The 20248-nt window shown below is 45.6% G+C and overlaps 1 protein-coding gene across 11 annotated transcripts in view; it reads left to right on the forward strand.

Annotated features, from left to right (window-relative positions):
• Positions 1-13387: 13387 nt before the first annotated feature.
• LOC128872471 (actin-binding LIM protein 2) overlaps positions 13388-20248 on the forward strand; it is a 25910-nt gene continuing 19049 nt past the window's right edge. For 4 of the 11 annotated variants that reach the window (XM_054115208.1, XM_054115219.1, XM_054115215.1 and 1 more), the window contains exon 1: positions 17967-18343. In XM_054115208.1, the coding sequence (XP_053971183.1) occupies positions 18253-18343 (91 nt within the window). In that variant the 5' untranslated portion in view covers positions 17967-18252. Of the gene's footprint in view, positions 13585-17963; positions 18344-20248 lie in introns of those variants that run through there. The other 7 variants (XM_054115238.1, XM_054115281.1, XM_054115289.1 and 4 more) reach the window with 4 other exon arrangements.

Consider the following 20248-nt stretch of genomic DNA (forward strand, 5'->3'; position numbering starts at 1 on the left):
TCGTCGCGGCGCGGCGTGGCAACATCGAGAAGCAATAAATACAAGTTTTCATACAGGCAATTACGGTGCATTGAAATCGGGATATCGAGAGAGAAAGCAGGAAGAATAATAGGTTGAGGACAGGCGACCACGATGTTCACCGTGTACTTCCTACGAACAACGAATTGCTATAATAGAATCCTAGCGCAGCTGAAAACCGTAATCTTATCGTAACGTGGGTGTATGCTCGTAAATACGCTCCGCGAGTCGTCGATAAAGTACACAACTGTACCGCGTTGCGTTATACGATCGTAGCTGTACCCCGGACAGCACGTCCTATCGCTAAATATAAACTGTCCGTTTGCGATACTTGCAACATTTGGCCCGTTACGACACCGTCGTTTACACCTACGAGGGAAGGTCGCGATATTTGAAACGAGTGCGTTTTCGATAGTAGGTACGCGTATCGGTTTCGTCGAAATCGGCAAACTTCTAATGCTCTACTACCGCGAGGTTACGTTAAATAATCCGTTACCGTCGAATAACTAACGAGTACAAGAGAGTTTGTAGGCTATGTTACGAACGCGGACCTACGGTTGCATCGAACTCGGGTGACGGCTCCAGTCTACGCGGCATACTATTATACATATTGCATTGCGATAACTTTGTGCGAGCGTCGTCGTACAGTATAATACATTATATCGTGCTGTGCAAGGAGCCTCAAGTATTCGCTATAATAGAAACGGGACGTCGGCGTCGAGAAATACGGGGTATCTTGGGAACAATTTCTTTAAACGAACGTGTCGTAAACTACAGAGACCGACGAGTACAAATAACATCCTACATTGTATTAATCAACGATCATCGAATTACGCGAGAATCGTTGGAACGTTCTTTTATCGTTGGAGAGGAAGAAACTTGACGCGATGTATAAATTATTCGTCATTCTATCAAAGACAGATTAAACGAAATAGACTATCAAAGTGACCGCCGCAAAATGGCGACTCGATCAGAGACGTTGCCATTCGACGACGGGAAGAATCGTGGTTGCACGCGAGTCACCATAATGCACTGTCGTTGCTCTTGCAAAGCCTACCAGCGTATAGAAGCTAAGACTATAGATAAAGAGGCTAACAACCCTTATTGTTTAATGCTCCGCGGCACGCAATATGGCCGCCGCGGCGTCGTAGGTGCATCAAATATTCAAGAAACCGATCCCCGTCCCATCATCGAACGGCCATCGTTGTTGCTTGCAACTTTCCTCTATCGTATTTAATTAAATAGCTGGTCTAGGATGTTTACATTTCAATTCGATAAATCACGTATACAAGATCGCCAAAATGTGTCTATAGATACCGTAGCATACAAATTCCACCGGAAATGAAGCATCGGAAACAATAAGCACGACGCAGCGAGGGGACAACCGTCTGTTCGCCATCTCGTCGCGTCTTTGACGCAGCAGTGTTATTTTCCGTAAGTGGTTTTCGGTCGTACGTGGCGTCCGCGTTCGATTCGAGACTTCGTCGCACCGGTGCAAATTATCCAACAGTCCCTCCCAACTTTCATGCAAACAGACGTTCGCTAAACGATCGACAGTTTCCTCGACCGACGACCGAGCTATTGTGTCGCGTAAAAGTTCGAGAAACGTTAATAAACAAAAGCCGCTTCGATAGCTGTCCTTCCGTGCTAACTGCTCTCGGAAATTCATCTCAAAAGTCTGGCACATTTGTGCGTTCTCGTGGATAAAACGACAGGTTGCACGCTCCGGGGTGGAAATTACGCCCTTTCTCGACGCTCCGACACCAGACCGTAATCATTATCATCAATGGACGACGAATTCGTGTACGACTCGAATCGTTCGGACTTTGCGATTTCGGCGAATGGCTGACACGTTCGATAACTCGTGGTTCAAACGGTTTTTTCATTTAAACAGTTCCGTTAATCTGCGAACCTTTTCTCTTTATCCGCGTGTACGCGAGTAATCGCTCCTAGTATCATTAACACTGGAATATAAGTCACGTACGTCTGTACACCGTCGAAGAAACGCTACTTTCTAATAATTGTCATAGTTGCAGGTGCAATCCGACGCAATTATCGGGTTAAACGGAATACCTACTACCTTTGCGATTCTAGACCTAACTCGGTGGAATGGCGAGTATAATCCATATCTAGTCGCTTCGCTGTAAATCTTCGTTAAAAAACTAGATTGTCCCCTTTCGTAACTAAAGGTTCGTTTCGAGAACGAGAAAATTGATTTCGCGCGAAATCTTGGCATCTCGCGTGCCGCGTAGATCGAACAATTCGAAACTTATATCCCGCGAACGGCGGAAACTTTTCAAATTAGGAAAGACATTATCGACCAGTGCCCCTTCGCTTGTCTCGGCTATAATGTCGTACGGAGTAAACTCGACCAATTAAATATGGAGACTATCGCAAGCTAGGAAACGTCCTCAATTAAAACATTTAATTTCTCTAGTTTCAAAGTATTTAAGCAAGAAAGTTTATCCCGAAGCGCACGCGGTAATAAAGATGTAAAAGGAGGCAATTAAGTACTTGCACATACACTTGCGCTTCGATTGTAACGTAACATTACTTGTCTGTCTATATAGATAATTATCCGTCACCTTTATCCGTCATCCGTTCGTACGTGAATTCTTTCGTCAATTTTAACCACAGCAGTACATCGCAAGTATAATTCATACGTATCATTCGGTGTTGAGAGAGGATCGTAAACGACGTTCAAAAGTGTTTACGTAATCGTTGAATAAACTTGGCTCTTTAAAGCCACGGATGCTTTGTATTTTGTCGATTACTCGGACGGCTTACCAGTTTTTGATAGAAACTCGAGTTAAGGGAAACAGAGATCATCGACGGTCCACCGTTCCCGCAGACTGGGGGGTCCTAATGACGCAGCGTTTCGATGCCTAGAATTCATAAAGCCACCCTTACCGTGTTTCCTTCCATTAGTTACGCGATGCTGCTTCAAAGATGGCGTCTAATGTTCCTAAAGACCCGTCCATGTGATTCCTTTGTTGTTCCGGGTACATCTTATTTGCTCGTTCTTGAATCTTACAGGTGCGTAAACGGCAACAGAGCAGTCACGTTCGTAACGAGATCTTGATTAGTTTGCTTTAATAAAAAGACGACCAGCCGAATGCCAAAATCTCTCGCGATTTTTATACGTCATAACGACACGCGGATAGCAACCAACACGCAAATGCTCTCCTCTCTCTTTCGCTCTTAAGCGCGCGTACTCGTTACCTCGAGGAAGTCCGGTCCGTACCTTCTCTGCAATTTTAATAACCACATCCTTCGACCTTCGTAACATGGCGAACGACTGGTATCGGAGATACGACAGGCCTCCTCGGACGAGGACCTCCTCCGAAGTTACGTACCGACGCGACGCGTTACGCCATCAAACGTTCCGAAGGGAAATCGAAACAAGTTATTGGCTCGCGAAACGAGCACGAACGAAAGGCCACCGCACGAAAGGTATTCGTTGATATCGGGGATGATCGTTGCTCCGTAACGAACTCGTCGGCACGTCATATGTATTACGACCGAAAATTACCGCCGCCTTGTCACGCGTGTATTTACGATGAATTGTGTTTCGGTCTTTCGATGCCACGACAAATGCTTACGCGCGAATAAAAACGGCACAACGTTCGACGGCCGATCGTTTTCCTCCGAGGTGGCCAAGTTCGTGCAAAGAATCCTCGAAATCATACACCGCGCGATAGACCAGCCATCATGCTTGCCCGAAACCCCGCATTTACTCTACTACCGCGTCTTTCGTAACTACTATAGAACAATTATTTCCAGGTGGTTAAACTAAAATGGAATCGAAGGAAACGCGGAAGCGCCGACCGCTTCATCGGCATTCGAATCATACGCGCGCGTTATTACACGTTTCGTCGTCGACATCGTTTATTACACGGCAACCGCGAAGCGCTTAAGTAATGCCGGAATCGATACAAATGTTAGGCATTTCTCTCGGAAGGTGCGTTTCTTCCAAGTTTATATTTTCATCGATCGGATCGGTAGCTGGGAACCCAAAGGGTCGATAAAAGAATCCCTTTCGCGACGGTCCTTTTCTCCTCCTTTTCCGATGCTCCAATTAAGACATCATTTCGGGACAGAGTAATTCGCCGCGAAAGCGGACGCCGATAACCCGTGCAAAGACAGCAACAATCGCGTGTAGCTCTTCGCGCGGAGCCGAAAGGGTGTTCGAGGCGAAACGAGGAAGAAAAAGAGAAGCAGGAGAATTAGTTCGGCACTCCGGTCGACTCGCCTCACCTACGATACGCAGCTCGCGCGACGATGGTAGTGTCTGGGCACGAGCAAAACCCTCGAGCTCACGGACCACCGTGATTCGCCAAAAATTTGAATAGTTTGCCAACTACCGTGGTCTCGATTTACCACGTGACTCCACCGTGAAATGAATTATCAGGTTTCAGAGAAGCGTTGTTCCAAACAATCGAGACACAGGCGACCGGTCCGCTGATCTCTTGCTCGGCTGATTAACAGCTGGCAAAGGTACGCTGCGATTTTTGTCGGTTTGGTTTCCGATGCAGGAGAGGATACGTACAACGTACAGCGTACAACGTACAGCAACCTCGGATAGTAGCAGCTCGCGAATTACGCTCGGCTGGTATCGCCGCGCTATCGATGCACGGCAGGTTTTACACTGGACGAACGCGACAGGGATAGGAAGTTCCTCGTTCATCGGCAAGGTTTGTCGGATGATCAATTGGATATTGCCGGTCGCCAGCTCTCTCCGTCGCTCTTTCTCGGCCCATTAGCCCCGAGACGCGGGGATCGGATAATTAGCGAAGCATTCGCCCCGATCGTTGCCTCCTTCTCCGGCTAGGAAGTCTTCCTCTCTCTACCGTTTCAGCTCGAAGAGTCCTTAATAATTGTAACTGGACACGGAGCCAGCAGCCTCACCTACAGCGCGATCCTCTCTCTTGCTCGTTCGTTCGGCCGGTTTCCTCTATCGTTCTACCCCCCGGGTTTCTCTCGTTCACTCCTTTCCCCCGTCCGCGCCGCCTCTCGCCCCTAGATCTATCATTCTATCTGTTTTTCTCCATCGCGCGCAGCCTCTTCGTTCTCTTCTTCTTGGCTGACTGTCTTCTTGGGCGCGCTGCCCACTTTACAATACACTTTGTCCATCTGCCTTTTAAGGAGTGAAAAAATGAAAAAAGGGGGCGTGGCCAGGGTAGATCAAAGGGTGCCGCCGCTGGTACCTCCGCCAACGAAAGAAAGAGCGCGTCGTCCGCGGGGGATAGAGAGACGAGACCAGACGAGTCGTACAACCACGGTGGTATGCACGCCACACGCTACGCCCGCCGCTACGCGTTACCAAACCGCACACTGCGCGCTCCTCTAAACTGCAATACGCTATTCTCTATATATCGTCGCCGCATCCTCTTTGACGTCTTCTTCTCTTTTTCGGGCATCGTTGCTTTTCACAATGGCAAGCGCGGCTCACTCCTCACGAAATCGCGTTTCACGAGCGAAATCCTCCCGGCGATTCGCGACTCCGCGGCCCTTTTCGACTGCTCTTCGACTGCTTTTCGAGTGCTTTTCGAGTCTTGATCACGTGATTCTCCCGAGCCGAATCCGGAGACAACAGATGCGTCTCGTTTGCCTCCCATTTTGTCCCCCTTCCCACGGTTCCTGATTTCTCTTCGCGATCCGCTCCTTCTATTCGAATCGCATGTCGAGCACCAATCATCCAAACCCGTCGGAAACACCGGTTATCGTGCAAATAAGTTTTTACGTTGCCGGTTCTGAACATCCGGCAGCCGAAAGCTATAAAGCCTTTTATAGCCATAAAGTGTCATCGTTGCCTCGCCTTATCTAGCCTTTTTCGAGCGTTATAGACGCGAAACTGCACCGGTAAAGAATAACGCGATTCCCACTTTCCACAGTTTTTTTCTAGATCTCGATCGTCAGCCGTGTAACCATCGAATCGGAACGATCAAGTTGGCGCTGGTGGCCCGATCATCCGCTAATGAATTCCCGGCGCTGTTTGCCGGCTATTTATCCGGAGCATCAAATATACCGCGTCCCGGGTAATTGGTTAATAAAACCCCGGAAGGCGGCTCTCTTTCCGGCGTGATTAATTGCACCCTCGAGCGAGTCTGCTCTTATTTTGAAACTTGGACACCCGAGCCACCAACCCTGCCGCGTCTGGCTCTCTCGCAATTAGTCCCTCTTTATCGCATTGCGTCATTCGCAGAGTACGAGGAAATGATACGGTCGGGAAACGCTTACTCTTTAATAGCGTCGCCTCGAGGAACGTCGAAAAAAGTGACACCGAACACGGTAATCGGGTTAATTTTTACGCGTGTTCGACCGCTCGCTGACCACTGCCTGTATCGTGGGTCGTTGTAGAAATTTGACGTTTCATTTTTACCCTGGGTGAACGTATCGATCAAGGTTTCGATTAATTCGCCGGCGTTTTAAGGAAGCGTCGGGCACCGCGTTATTCTAATCGCGACGGTAAGAAAAGAAAACGATTCCACGGCGCCGCAACGTGGCGGAATCGTTCGATCGGAACGAGTTCGTTAAACGTTTTTGTTCCATCGGTCGCGAAGACAACGAAGCGGCATATCGACGCCGGCAAAAAGGCAGTCTCCTTCGAACGTAGAGAACGATCGACGGAATGCTACCTACGCGACAGTGTATCTAATAAAGAATGATGCGGCACCTTGGCAACACCACGAAGAAAAATTGGAACGATTCGTATAAAGAAAGGAGGCTGATGTTTCTCGATGCGTATCATTGTCATCCGATATACATTCGAACTCGTCGTGTATTCGTCGCGAAACGATCGGCAAAAATAAAATAAAAGAGTAAAAGAAAATAATCGTATTTCATTCGTGGCGCTCGCGCCCATCTGAACGAACGCGGTGGGCGTACGCCAAGGGCCAGGGTTGCGGGGTGCAGGGTTTATAAGCGTTCAAATTGCAAAATTGCGGCACCATTGTGCGGTGATCGCACGGTCCGAACTGTCTCGCAGCTTTTCGACGTTTACGACGCCGGATGATTTACGATTTATTTATGCCACGAACTCTTCTTTGTAATAATAATAATAATAATAACAATAATACCAGCTACCCTTGCCACGACGCAGAAAGAACGAGGAGCAAGGGAACAGGGAAGCTGCCTCTGTTACGAACGAACGACAGCCATTTTAAGTGGCCCTTAACCCTTTAGTGTTCCCGGGAACAACGGCAATCTCCATATAATATTCGATTCCCGGCGTTGAGTGGCTCCGTAGACGCTACCTCGGACCAGGAAGCGGGGGCGTGTCCCTCAGGATGCATAAAGGTTGCGCTAAGTAGAGTTTTAACAATGTGTTTAAACCTTTCGTTACGTCTTTCCTCGCAAGAGCTACGAAACGTTTCCATTATCTTCTATTCCTTCCTTTAACGAAACAAGCCACGCGATTAAGCGTTCTGGTCGTCGACGATTCAAAGTGTATTTTTCCTCTTCGAAGAGTGCTCAACCAATTTTTTTTTATCGACGGGAATGGATGATCATGCTGTACGTTAATGGTTACGCGAAGGTCGAAGACAGCCTACGATATTTACATCGACTCTAGGTTACCATTAAAGCGGTATACGATCGTTAACTCTGGTCAACGAAGAACCTGTTTTTGAAACTTTTATCATTTCAAAGTCTACAATTATCTATACGTACGTATCTATTGCGATAAATTTGAATATTGTACGGACACTAAAAACTTACGCGAATAATCGTTCTACGCATTTTACCGTCGAATACTTATCGGCGTCGAATCGTCAGCGATTTATCGTTGTCTACGTCCACGAATATCGACAAACCCGTCGTTTTTATGTACGTGCTTGGAAGCTCTACTATTTTCCGTATCGATCGGCCAGCTAGAACGGTGTTATAATTTTCCTTTTTTTCCTTTGACCCCGCGCACCAGCCCTGTTGCAACTTCCGAACGCACGTCAGGGACGCGACGCGTCGATCTTTTTACTGCCCAATAAACATGCACATACGAATGAACGAGAAAAATAATGGACGCGCCCGCCGCGTTAAACCCATACCACGGACGACTCAACAAACTATAAAATGAACTGCCGTTTGTATACGATTATTACTGCTCAGGTGTCACTACCGTTTGCGAGACCGCGAGCGGTAATGCGCCATTCACGTATGCCGAGACGAAGAATGACACACGGCCAGCGTATGTCGTAGCTGTTTGTGAAACCATGCAACAGCCCCGGATAAGTGCTAAACAATTGCAAACGAATACGGTACTGGCTGATACGACTGATGAACACATCGAAACGCTCGGTTCGATTGATTCCCGCCGTCAATACTAAACAGTCGGTTTTCTTCTTCTCTGAAATGTGAGGGCACAACGCGAGGATTCGAAGAAACTGTGCCGTTGATTCATCGAAGAAAATAGGAAGGAGGAGCCTATATCCGCTCTTTTAGTACAACACCTGACAAACGCAGGTGATCATTCGGTAATAAGAACCCCCGAGAAAAGGTAAAAACGCGTAACCGCAAAGACCTGGGATGTTCCTCTAGAGACAATTACGTTCAGCTACACGTAGGGACGATGCCTCGCCAGTTACAAAACTTTTCGAATTGTTATCACGGTCGATCGCTAATTTGGAAACGAAAGTTAATCGGGAATTTTCGCGGGCTCGGTACGAGTCGTGGCAACGGAACGACCGCGACCCAGCGAATCCCTCGAAAGCGTTCCCATCATTTTCGACCACTCGCCGACCCGAGAATGACAATTACATATTTCTCTGACTGACTTATTTGGGTACAAAATACGTCGGTCACAATGTCTCTGTAAGAATGAACGTGGCGAGTTCGTGAAGGAGCTACGCTTCGGTGCGCTCCTTAACAATACGCTAAATAGGTACTCGTAGGCGGTCATTTTTACCATGATATCAGACCGCCTCGTTTCTCCTCGCCATTTTTATTACAATGGTGGTGGTTACTTTTCGCAGAACGATCGCGCGTTTCTTTCGTGAGTAACTGCACGATACATCGACGGTATACCTCCCGTTCGGACGAATCGATCCATTTAAATTACCCCAAGGAACGTCCCATTCTGCCAGGACGTGCGTGGCAAGAAGTTGCTGCAAAACGAACATTGTTCTTTTTTATTCATGGAACCCCAACTGGCCGGTCGTTTTGTATTTCTCTGACTGTGACCACTTTCGAGAAATCTCACCGAATGCTGCAGAGTTCGACGAACACGATGGATCGATCTTAATATTAGATCTTTCCTTTTTTTTTACATCAACGAGAGCCTCGTTTACGGTTAAAGAAAATTTCACGATTTAGTTACAGCATCTTTAGTTTCGTAGTTTAGAGGAACTTGCTCGCAGGAGCAAAAAGCAAGACAGTTGGCGCGGCATCAAGCGCTTATTATTAATACGCGTGGCGTCGCGGTCGCGTCGGTTGCCAAAAGGCGAGCATTCACGCATTTTTCCGTCGAGGTGGCCGCCCGTCCGGCCCGTAGGAAAACCGACTACTCGGAGGTACAAACAGGATGCTATCGGGGCACCTGCCGCCTCTAAATCTTGCTACTTAAGACTGCTAAGTGTCACGGTCGTTTCTCACCCTTTCGTCTTCAGCATTGCGCTTAATTGGGTAGCGCGTGCTTGCATGTTTCCACTTCTGATGCAGCGCGCGTGTCTACTCCGAATTAGCCTCGGTTTAAATGCGTGTATTTTCATAGTCTTCGATTCGTGGTCGAGTTACGTGGAATTTTTTATTTTCTTCGCCAAAGAACAACTGTATTAGCCATGTCAGCATGGATTTCCATCGTCGTATCGATGGTAAAATTACTAACAACTGTAAAAAGCAGAGGAGCACACGATGGGTTTAAATCTCGCCGTTTAACGACGCAAAGCTTCGCCGTTGCGACTGGTGGAAGTAGAAACTCTCGCCCTTCATGCTTTCAGACTTAATTGGCTAGCGTGCTCTGGCAGCTCGCTATTTCCAGTGGCGCGATGGCCACTACTTCGTTAACACTCGCAATTGTCTTGTAGATATACACACTTTTATTTGCACCGGAGGAAACTGTGCCGGTTAAACTTGACGTGCCAATCCCGGACGTAGTTCCGAGCAATTATACGATGGGGCTTGAACATCGTTGACGAGAAACGTCTTCTTCCAGCCAAACGAGCGTGAACGAACGACTCGTTGATTCGGTGGATCTTTGATACCCACCGCGTTTATCGAAGAGGAGAACTACCGGAGCTAAATGGTAACCTCGGTTATTCTCAGAGTAGAGGTACGATCGGTTGGCGAGGACAGTCGTAGTTGGCCGGATTCAAGATGGTGGAAGCACGATGAGCAACGCGACGTCGAAATGTAGATAATTTAATAAGGAACGTGGTTTATGAGCCAGCGACGCAGCAACCTCGCGGCAGCAGTTACAGCTGAGATTTAACAGCTATGACGCTGGTCTTTTCGTCTCGTCTCGTCTCGTCTCGTGTGCGTTTCTCCTTCCACCACCTTCTTCTTTCTGGTGTTTCGCGGTTCGTCTGTCCGCTGCACGGTCCATGGAGAACGGCGTAAGCCGGCCGGCTTAATGTTGTTTTAATTAAGTAGGCGGTTAGCCGAAAAGAACTCTGTACTTTCGTCCCTCTGGTCGCCCCACCCCTCTCTATTTCGAGAGGTGCGGCAGAAGCTAGTCCGCATGTGTTCCTCGTATGTTCAGACGTGATGGACGATTTCGCTTGACTAATCGCTGTCTTTTTAACCATCGTCTTCCCTCCCTCTTCGGCTCTTCGCCGACCGTTTGCGGTTTGCGCGTCGTCGAGACGAAAACGGAGCAAGTCGCGATGCCTTATCTCGTAACCGTAAACGCGAAGATCGATGAATACCTCGTCGCCGAGAGTATCGTTTGCGAATTCGCCAGAGTCTCGATGTACTTTAACGGAAAACGGAATACAGCCAACCATCCACGAATACACTCTACGTTTCAGGTACTCTTCGACGAAGGCTAAAGCCCTCGTAACTAAACGCGGTTGCATGTTCCACGTTAATTCCATCCTACCACCACCTTCGATCTCTCCACGCATGATAACGACCAAGTAAAGACTGCGGAAAGCTGGTTTCGCGTGCAGTCGCACATCGATGGACGCCCAATGACCGCTTACCGTTTCCACTGGTTCAACGAGTCTACGTACGCGAAACATGGTAACCCGAGCTCATTGTACGTAGCGAACTCGATCATCGGCTGGTCGATCGATGTTTCGAACGCTGACGAAACAAACGGAAGAAACCAACTCCTCGATCAACGTCGATTAACAGTTTGACGATACCAGAATGAAACGAGTCGATAAACGCCGGTTCTGGTCAATTATTCGAAGCGGAGCAATTCACGTCTGGCCTTTATCGGAGCCATCGGAGACGCTGGCATGGGGCCCGATACAATCCGCTACGAGTGTTCGTTACTCTCGTTTAGTATTTCGATAACGATGCTACCTAATTTTACGGTTCGTCGGAGCAGCTCGGTATAATGGACCCGTCGATATCCACGATATGTTTCTAGACACTGTAAGATACGAGCAGCAATTTTATTATTATCCTTCGAGACGTCTTGGAAAACTGCGACAGACTCTTTTCTCGAGGCCTTCGATGAAGTCGAGAAAACAACAAAAAAATACTCAATCCGAATTGGTTACCGTTAAACGTGGAAATTTCGAATGACGTCGGATCGATGCGAGATCGAAACATAACGAAGAATAGAGACCCGAATGACGTTCAACTTCTTCCTACTCGGTTCGCCGTATGGTCGAGGACACGCAATCATCAGAAATTACAAATTAGCGAGTAATGAAGCGAGAAATAACGCTGTTGCGAGCCTGTCATGGCCGGCACATTCTATTTACGTATCTAACGTAAAAACTTTCGTGATTAATGTTTCAGGGAAAACTACAGTTAGGAAGTTAGAGTGGTTCGCGATCCGATAGCCCACAAAAACGAACCCGAATGAGCCAGGTTTACGTAATTAAGAAATTGTATGCATCATATTTGAATCATTCCACGAAAGAACATCTTAAGGTGATAGGATCTCCATCTGGAAGATACTTGAAGTAAACTCGATGCTCGAGCATCGACAACACAGCGACCTATCGATAATAAATAGATTCCTGTAATACCGAATGACCGGCTCAGAAAAAAGACGCCAGCGCTATCAGTGGTAAGAATTGAAACTGTTTGCGAGCTACTTATTTCGGACAAAATTTAACGTTTAATTATTACTCAACGCTTTACTACGCTTTTTTATCGTAACGTACTATATACGTCAGCTCTCCATATATTCCGAGAAGTAGATGTTGGCGTATTATAGAATTGATAAGTAATTTTTACGATGTAAATGTAGGCAGCATCGGACGAGATCCCTGAATTTCAAATCGTTTCAGTTTCGTTTCGGGCTTCGGTTGAATACGGTTTCCAAAGTTACCATCTTCGAATGGAGAATGTTCTTCAAATCTGGGATGAAAACTCTAATCTATTTTATCCTATACATCGTCGATGATAAACGACACAGACGAGGTATAGAATAGAATGATAGATAAAAATCCTACGAATAACGTTATTTTTTGTCACGCGATTTCAATTTTGGGACTCTAGCTGGAATAAGGACGGTGAACTCGATTTGTACATGGCTAATCACGGATAAAATGGTATACTGCCATAGACGTCCAAGCGATTTTGGCTCCGCGGTTGGCTACGCGTCCAACTAATCGATTTGTAAACCATCTTTGATCTACAGCAGAAGTGGCCAATTAATTTGAGCGCAACCACCAGAGGTCTCCATGAGCAACCATGTCCGAATGTCGGTCAATCGCCCATCTCTGATCCATCGTATACCTTCTCTGTGATGAATACGCTTGCACTAACGGAAGGCGTTTGTTTTCACTTTCCCACCTCAAAGTTTCCTCGAAAATTTATTTTGTATCATTATTTTAAAATCTATCGTACGATGTTTTATCAAGACAATTACTTTCAAATCTGAATCGTTCCTCTTGAAATTTCCCTCGTAAAGAAATCCTAGCGATCAGATATGCAGGGCGTCCAGCTCACGTATTAAAAGTTGGTACAAAGTTTGTAGCGCCGCGTGTGAAAAATTCACCCGACTAAAATGTGGAGGGCAAAAATTATATTTTTTGAAAGGACGAAAATCGTTTGAACCGCGCCTACACTTTCTCTGGTTTACTTTCTTTTAAATAATTTAAAACAATTTAAAAAAAGCCTGTACTGTATATTTATCCATATACGCGTTCGTGCTCCACATTTTAGTTTGGTGAACTTTTCCCACGTGGCGCTACAAACGTCGTACCAACGCTTGGATCCTGGCGCGCATGCGCATCGTTGAGTTCGCTCGCGATCGCCACTACAATGTCGGACGTTGAGCGTTCGATGGTGAGAACGTCTCTTGCATTTCCTGTGATTTCCTAAGTGAAATCCTGTGAGCACGACGTTTCTATTCGTGACCAGTGTTGTAATATGGTCGTATAACTCATCGGCAGCGACGAACCGTGATCTAGAACTATCGTAGCTCGTGCACGACTGCAGAGATGGGTGAGTAAAAGGCGAAAACCAAGTGGCGAATGCCGGCTAGCTTTTCTCTGTCTCTTCGTGGCTTCGTCGTTCACGGTAGATGTGTGCGCGTGTGGCTCGTGTACTACTTGTCGTTGCCAAAGACCAGAAAAGCGTGTCTGTGTGCGCGTATGTATACATGGGTGTCGTGTGTAGAGAGGTGTGGGAGCGGGTGTACGCCCCTGTATCCTGCGATTCCCGTCCAATTTTCACGGGCTTTTCCCTCGTGATGAGCACGCCGAATGTTTTCCGCGAGGATCGTAACCGTTAAACTCGCTCGGGGGCTCTATAAATAGGTGGATCCATCGGTTTGACGTTTCCTAGGGTGAGCCGGACGTATGTATACCTCCGCTGACTGTTTTTCCTGTTCGTTTTATTTTCGCGCTATTCGCGAGTGACCTGCATTCTCGAGCGGTACGCTGGGTCGAGTTCGATCCTCTACTAGGGCTGCCACCTTTACGAAGTACAGATGGAAATTCTCGTTTCTTCTTTTCTCATACATTCGTATTATACGTTTTCATTGATTCAACACGAGAAGATAAAATAATACAGGCACGTTCGCATCGTGTATCATCTGCAGCTTTTCAACTTGTCATAGCTGTTGCATAATCGCCTCGTACGTTTTATCGTGTAGTTAGTACGTAGAGTTCGATTTTCGTTTTTAAACTTTACAACAAATCCTTATATTTACGCGGACGGAAATATTATTTCGACGGAATGACTATCTCGACGATTCGTGTAAAACTTTGCACGAATTGCCAGACGTATCCGGTCGGCATACGCACACACGAGTGTACGAATCGATTGGTTTTAACAGAAAATAATGATTCGTTCCCGATTTGCGCGAAATATCGACGAGAGTGGAAATATCTGTTGCGTGGCCCGTTTGTGCGTGCACTAGCGATTCCAGGACGGTATCCGAGGACGCCACGCTCGTAAATTTGCTCGCACAATTATGCGTTCTACCCACGCAACCACCGTACCTTGCACGATGCGTCGTGTATGCGCTTCAATACGTATGCATCGTCGAGAGGAGCAGCGACGGCGACGCACTGGAACGAACCAGCGATGCATCCTGCTACGATTATCCTATGCAGTATTTTCTTTTGCGCTGTGAAATACGCGAACCAGGATATCAGTCCGTCCCCGTGCAACGGTCGCGTCTAGTCTTTTGTCAAACACGATTAATAGCAATCTGGCGAAGAGGAGAGCAAATACAGTGACACACTTAACGAACTGTCCTGTATTTTCCCAAGTATAGTGTAGCGCCATATGCGTCCATTGGTTTTAGATATTCACTTCGTTCGAGTGTAATCACCGTGTTATCTATATCGTAGGAAATTGCGGTCGGTATTTATACACTCGAATTTCGCGACATACTTTGCGCGTGCTATGACTTCGCGTAAAGGTCGATTCACACTATACGACACGTTCCGGCACCGCCACGACAAAAACATTAAAACACGCGTTTTAATGGAACTATTCACACTCAACAAACACCGACCTGAACGTTTCGTCAACGGGAATAGTGCGAATAGTTCCATTAAAACGCGTGTTTGAATGTTTTGTCGTGTCGGTGCCGGTACGTGTCGTTGCCGGAACGTGACGGTCCGTGTCGTATAGTCTGAATCGACCTTAACAGCGACCGTGTTGAATCTCACACCGAGTGATTTCTATTTGTAACAAATCGATTATTTTTAAATTGTACTTTAAGCTACCATCGTATTGTAACCGCATCGTAATCGCATTGTAACTTTTCGCGAAACTGTTGTACGTTATTTTCCAACGAACGTGAACGCGTTCAAACCGCGTTCTAAATAATACGACGATCGACGAATAGAATTGATTTTCTTCTTTCTCCCTTGTATATTGACATACATTTAGTACAAGGGTCTCGCCCTCGAAGTACCGTTGATTCCATTGCCGGCTTTCAGTGAAACTGCAAGCGCTACAGATCGATAACACCCCCTCGTGTTCGATTTACGCTGCACTGGTAGGCAGAAGGGAAAATCTTGTGCAGTGAAATACACCGGAATCATTGTGACCAAGAGTTTTTACGATGCGCGCTAACGAGAAGGCTCCTTAACTGTAAATCTCGTTGAACGTGTAGATTGCACCGCGATACGTGGCATAATCGAGACTAGGATGAACGAAATAATTAATAAAAATATGTGAAATAAAATCTTGTCTCTAGAGTTCATTTTTGGGAAAATTCGTTTTGCAGATAGAAACGATACGACGTGCGCGCGCGCGCGCGCATATACCACGAATTTTCAAAAATTGATTTTCTTTTGAGCGAAGTTGGTATCTACAAAAAAATGTTTATTCTTTTCCTGTAGTATCGTGTAGTTATCGTACACTACGCGCGGATTATAGTAAATCATAGTTTGTTCCGAACTTTTTATCGCGTGTTGCGGATATAATTCGTGCAGCTGTTGCATGCATGACGAAGCATAGAGAAATCCACGCGCATTTTTGTTAAAAGATAAAAAATAGCCGTTCGAACATTGTGTCCTTTCTCTTAAATGTTCTCGAATTGATATTCCATCTAAATGTCCACTATATCCGGGTTACTGATTGACGGGAGCTCCTCCCAGGAAGTCTCCCGAGTGGACGTAACGTAACTCTGCGGTTACATAATCTGTAAAAAAATGATGAAATCATGTGCATTGTCTGGCAGTAGATACAATTACGCTTGACTTACTCAAGCGTCGCTTATCATGTTTACCATGACGTTCTGAAATGCATTAGCTTTTTTGGAAGACCATATTTTTACTTCGCTTTAGCGCAAGTGATATCGAGAGTCTCTTCACCTTACAGGTGAAGAGACGATCGAATCGAAGTAAAAACGACTAATGCTTCAAGACTGCGATCACTCGATCGTCTCCAGAACGGTGTCGATTATGTTAAAAAGTCGAAAGACAGCGGATAGAGTTTCGTCTCGATCGCGTTCAACGCAGTCCAGCACGCGAAACCGAACTTTTCGAATACCGTTGCGTAAATAATGTTCTTTGATTCCAAGGTATTTCTCGATGGCATACATTCGCTCCTGTAACACATACCAGTACTATTTGAAAGAAGATAAGGCCTGACCAGTCTAGAATTTCCTTCTCGGTGCGCATAGATCTCGTAATATAATAACACTGTCTCGTAATTGATTTCGAAGTAAAACCGGCATCGTTCCTATTGTTGAGAAACGCACTCGATTAGGGAAAAGTTATTTCTGTCCTGTTATTGTTCTTACGCAACAGCGAGACTAATAAACGACGAGAAAGTTACGGCTTCGTCGTGTTTTGCCGAATTACTTCGGAATTCCTTTGATCTTAACGAGCTAACGGTTTGGATGTTTGTCGTCTGCGACTATATGTACATTCGTTATGTCGACAAACTGAAGGTATGCGCCGTCAGGTGGTTTCACAATTTTTCTTCGGCTAAATTAATAATGATCTTCACAACCGCTTACTTGGGTGGGAAAATTTAATTACGCGGGAAAAGTTTAAGAAAAATATTTTCAGCCATTCTTTTTTGATACGTTGATACCTGTTCCCAGTGCCTTGATAGCCGTTGCGATTACACAGATAAGTATTTTGACGTCTAAGCAACTGAATATACTTACGTACCGATTGATAACAGTTCGCGTGTCGTCCATTATGTCTTGGATTACGAACTTTTCAATTCTGTCGAGTAATACTCGAAACATTGGGCTGTCTGGAAAGTTCATAGCGATTTTTAGTAGGCCGTACAGGTCTGAATATATCGGAATGGCTGAAAACAAATAATACGTGTACATTTCTTAAGAGGTGGAATGGTCGTGGAACAAAATGGTACGTATATAATTCGATAAATATACATCAAAATTCAAATATGCCTCTGAATTTTTCTTAAAATTTTGTGTTTTGAGAAAAATCCGTTTAAAGTTTCAGGATCTAAAAATAGTCTTTCGCGTACCGTTCGGAGCGCATCGCTTTAACGACTCTGTAGGTACACTTAGACCTCGAAGTTTTTGCTGAAATTGTCGGAGCACATTCTCCGGATGGTGAACTAATTTTCTAAACAAAAAAAAAAAAAAGGTCAAAATTTTGAATTTTACTCGACCCTCCACTCTTAGTTGAATTAGAGGATTACCGGATTGCTCGAATATCGTAAGCAAGCACTGGGTCAATCCTATCGCAACCCTCTGGCCCGAAGCTGTCGTGCACGATCTTTGCACGCAATCACAGCAACGACGACCGTGAAAAGTAAACGTCAGTCGAGTCGTGCGACTTGACAATCGAATCTCGACGCACGAATCTCTCCCCGCCCCCCTCCCCTCCCCTGTCCCGGCCGCGATCGACCGCCGCACAGCCAGTCTGCGATCGGCGCTCGTGCCGATGATATCGCGGGTGTGGTGTTCCGGATGATCGTGACACGTTCGTAACTCTGAACCGAATCAACCGTTCTCTGTATTCATCGATCGACCGGTGGATCAACGTTTCCCTTTTTCTTTCTGCGCGACGATTCCCGCAAATTTCGAAATCTCGACGAGGAATTAACACCGTTACATATCGAGATATTTATAATCTTATCTTCGCTTGGAGAGGAAAAAGGCGAAAGGTGTACTCCACCTTGCGGCACTGGAACGTTACGCAACAGTCGCGACCAACAGGGACAATGAAGTCGAAGACGAACGAGAATTTTATAGCGAGTGAAAGTAACGGGGTCAAGAAGGATCAGGAACTCAAGCAGAAACTACTGAAGAAGGGTAAGATGAGTTGGATATCTCCGATCGTTCAAGGCGATCTTCCTCCAAGTTCCAATACGACAAACAGATCGGCTCGAACTCGGGGTGGAGAATTGACGGTGGTTTGATTTAGCTTTGAAAACCGGAGTAGATCTTTTATTCGCTTACGAGTAGTATTTTGCCTGCTATTCCGTGGTAATAAAAAATTCACGTTTGTCGTGAAATTTGTTACGGATCGACGTCGGATAAAGGTGGAACTCGAGTTTTAGCGGCTGCGATAGCAACGTAGTGGTATCAAAACGTGAATACACACGTAATGCTCCCGATTGTCGCGTGACGTAATTCATCGCTCGATGATAACAACTGGCAAAATTGTATCGTCGTAAAAGCGGCAACACGTTAAATTTAAAATAGAAAACAACGGATTATTTTAGATAGCGGCGATGCGATTATAGACGACGCGTCGCGTGCCGCGAATAATTTTATTAAGAAAGTGACATTAATGCAATCGAATTAGGTAGACGATCGTCTACCTAACGATTGTATTCGGTAAAAATGTCCGGAAAGTGCCCTATCGGTGGAAATAGATGAATATTGCTATTTATAATACCCGTTGCTTCGTCGCGAACATGTTTCTTTACTCGAAATTTGTCACTGGTAATAAATGAATACTTCCCACGTGCTAACCACATTTAGCCCCGTTTAGTTCCCATTCGAGTACGAGAGTTCTATATAAAGAAAAACAATTAATAAACCATTTACACCAGAGTGAATGGCGCGTTCGTCGCTATTGCAATATTGTATCGCAAATCGGCAACGCCTTAATAGAAGTTAAGTACACGTTGTGTGCCATCCACTTTGTAATTCAATTCTTCATTCATTTCCCGTGGGCTACCGGGCTGCGTTGCTCGATACATTATTAAATAGTTGTAACGCGATTGTAATGCTGTTAATTACACACCGAAGCTCCATTACATCCTGTTGCATACGTAACGGACGATTCTTTCGCGAGTTGCTTGCGTAAAGTTAATTACGCGAGATCGAGGCGAGCGCCGATAAAAATGTGGATAAGAAAAGAAAGAGCTATCAACAATTTTTGACAACCTTCCTCTGCATGTACACGTAGGAGAAAAATCCTTAGTTGCTCCGCAACTGGCTGTTAAGTAAGTTTATTCTCACGTTGTAATTCGCTTAGGTCACTTATCAGTCGATTATCGTTTCGGTGGTAATCGTGTTAACGTTATCATGATTATCAGACACTTCGTTGCGCTTAAAATTCTTGTGTAATACGAACATACGTAACGATTAGCGGCGATTACAAACAGCCATCGGACGCATTTAATCATTCGTCGATTCTGTGACCCAGAGTGCATCGAGAGAAAGACCCGGCCACTTAGGGGTCGTCATGTTTGACCCCACTTTACGACATCCTATTTAGACCACTTACGAATCATATTAACATACCGAGGCGGTGAGGAACGTATGTGGAACGAAGCTATTCGATGATGAATTGTCATTACGGCAAGCTTGTAACGACACTGAAACGCGGTTGAAGCCGACTCGATTTGGAAAAATCGACAGCATACGGAATTCTTGATAAATCAACAATCAACGTTTCTTTACTTATTTCGAAGATTAACGAGTATTCATACTATTAGGTTGTCCAGAAAGTTCGTGGCAATTTTTAAGAAAACTTCAAAGGCACATTTGAATTGTAATATACATTTATTGAATTACATAGGTACCATTTCGTTCCACAACCTTTCCACCTTTTAAGAGATGTACATATATATCTATACTATATCTATATATTCTCTTTCTCTCTCTCTCTCTCTCTCTCTCTATATATATATATATATGTATATATGTATATCGTGTTGACGGTGGAGCGGGCAACAATGAGGCGTCGAGAGAGAACAACGTTCC

The sequence above is a fragment of the Hylaeus volcanicus genome, chromosome 1 (assembly GCF_026283585.1).
Source record: "Hylaeus volcanicus isolate JK05 chromosome 1, UHH_iyHylVolc1.0_haploid, whole genome shotgun sequence".
NCBI classification, from domain to species: Eukaryota; Metazoa; Arthropoda; class Insecta; order Hymenoptera; family Colletidae; genus Hylaeus; species Hylaeus volcanicus.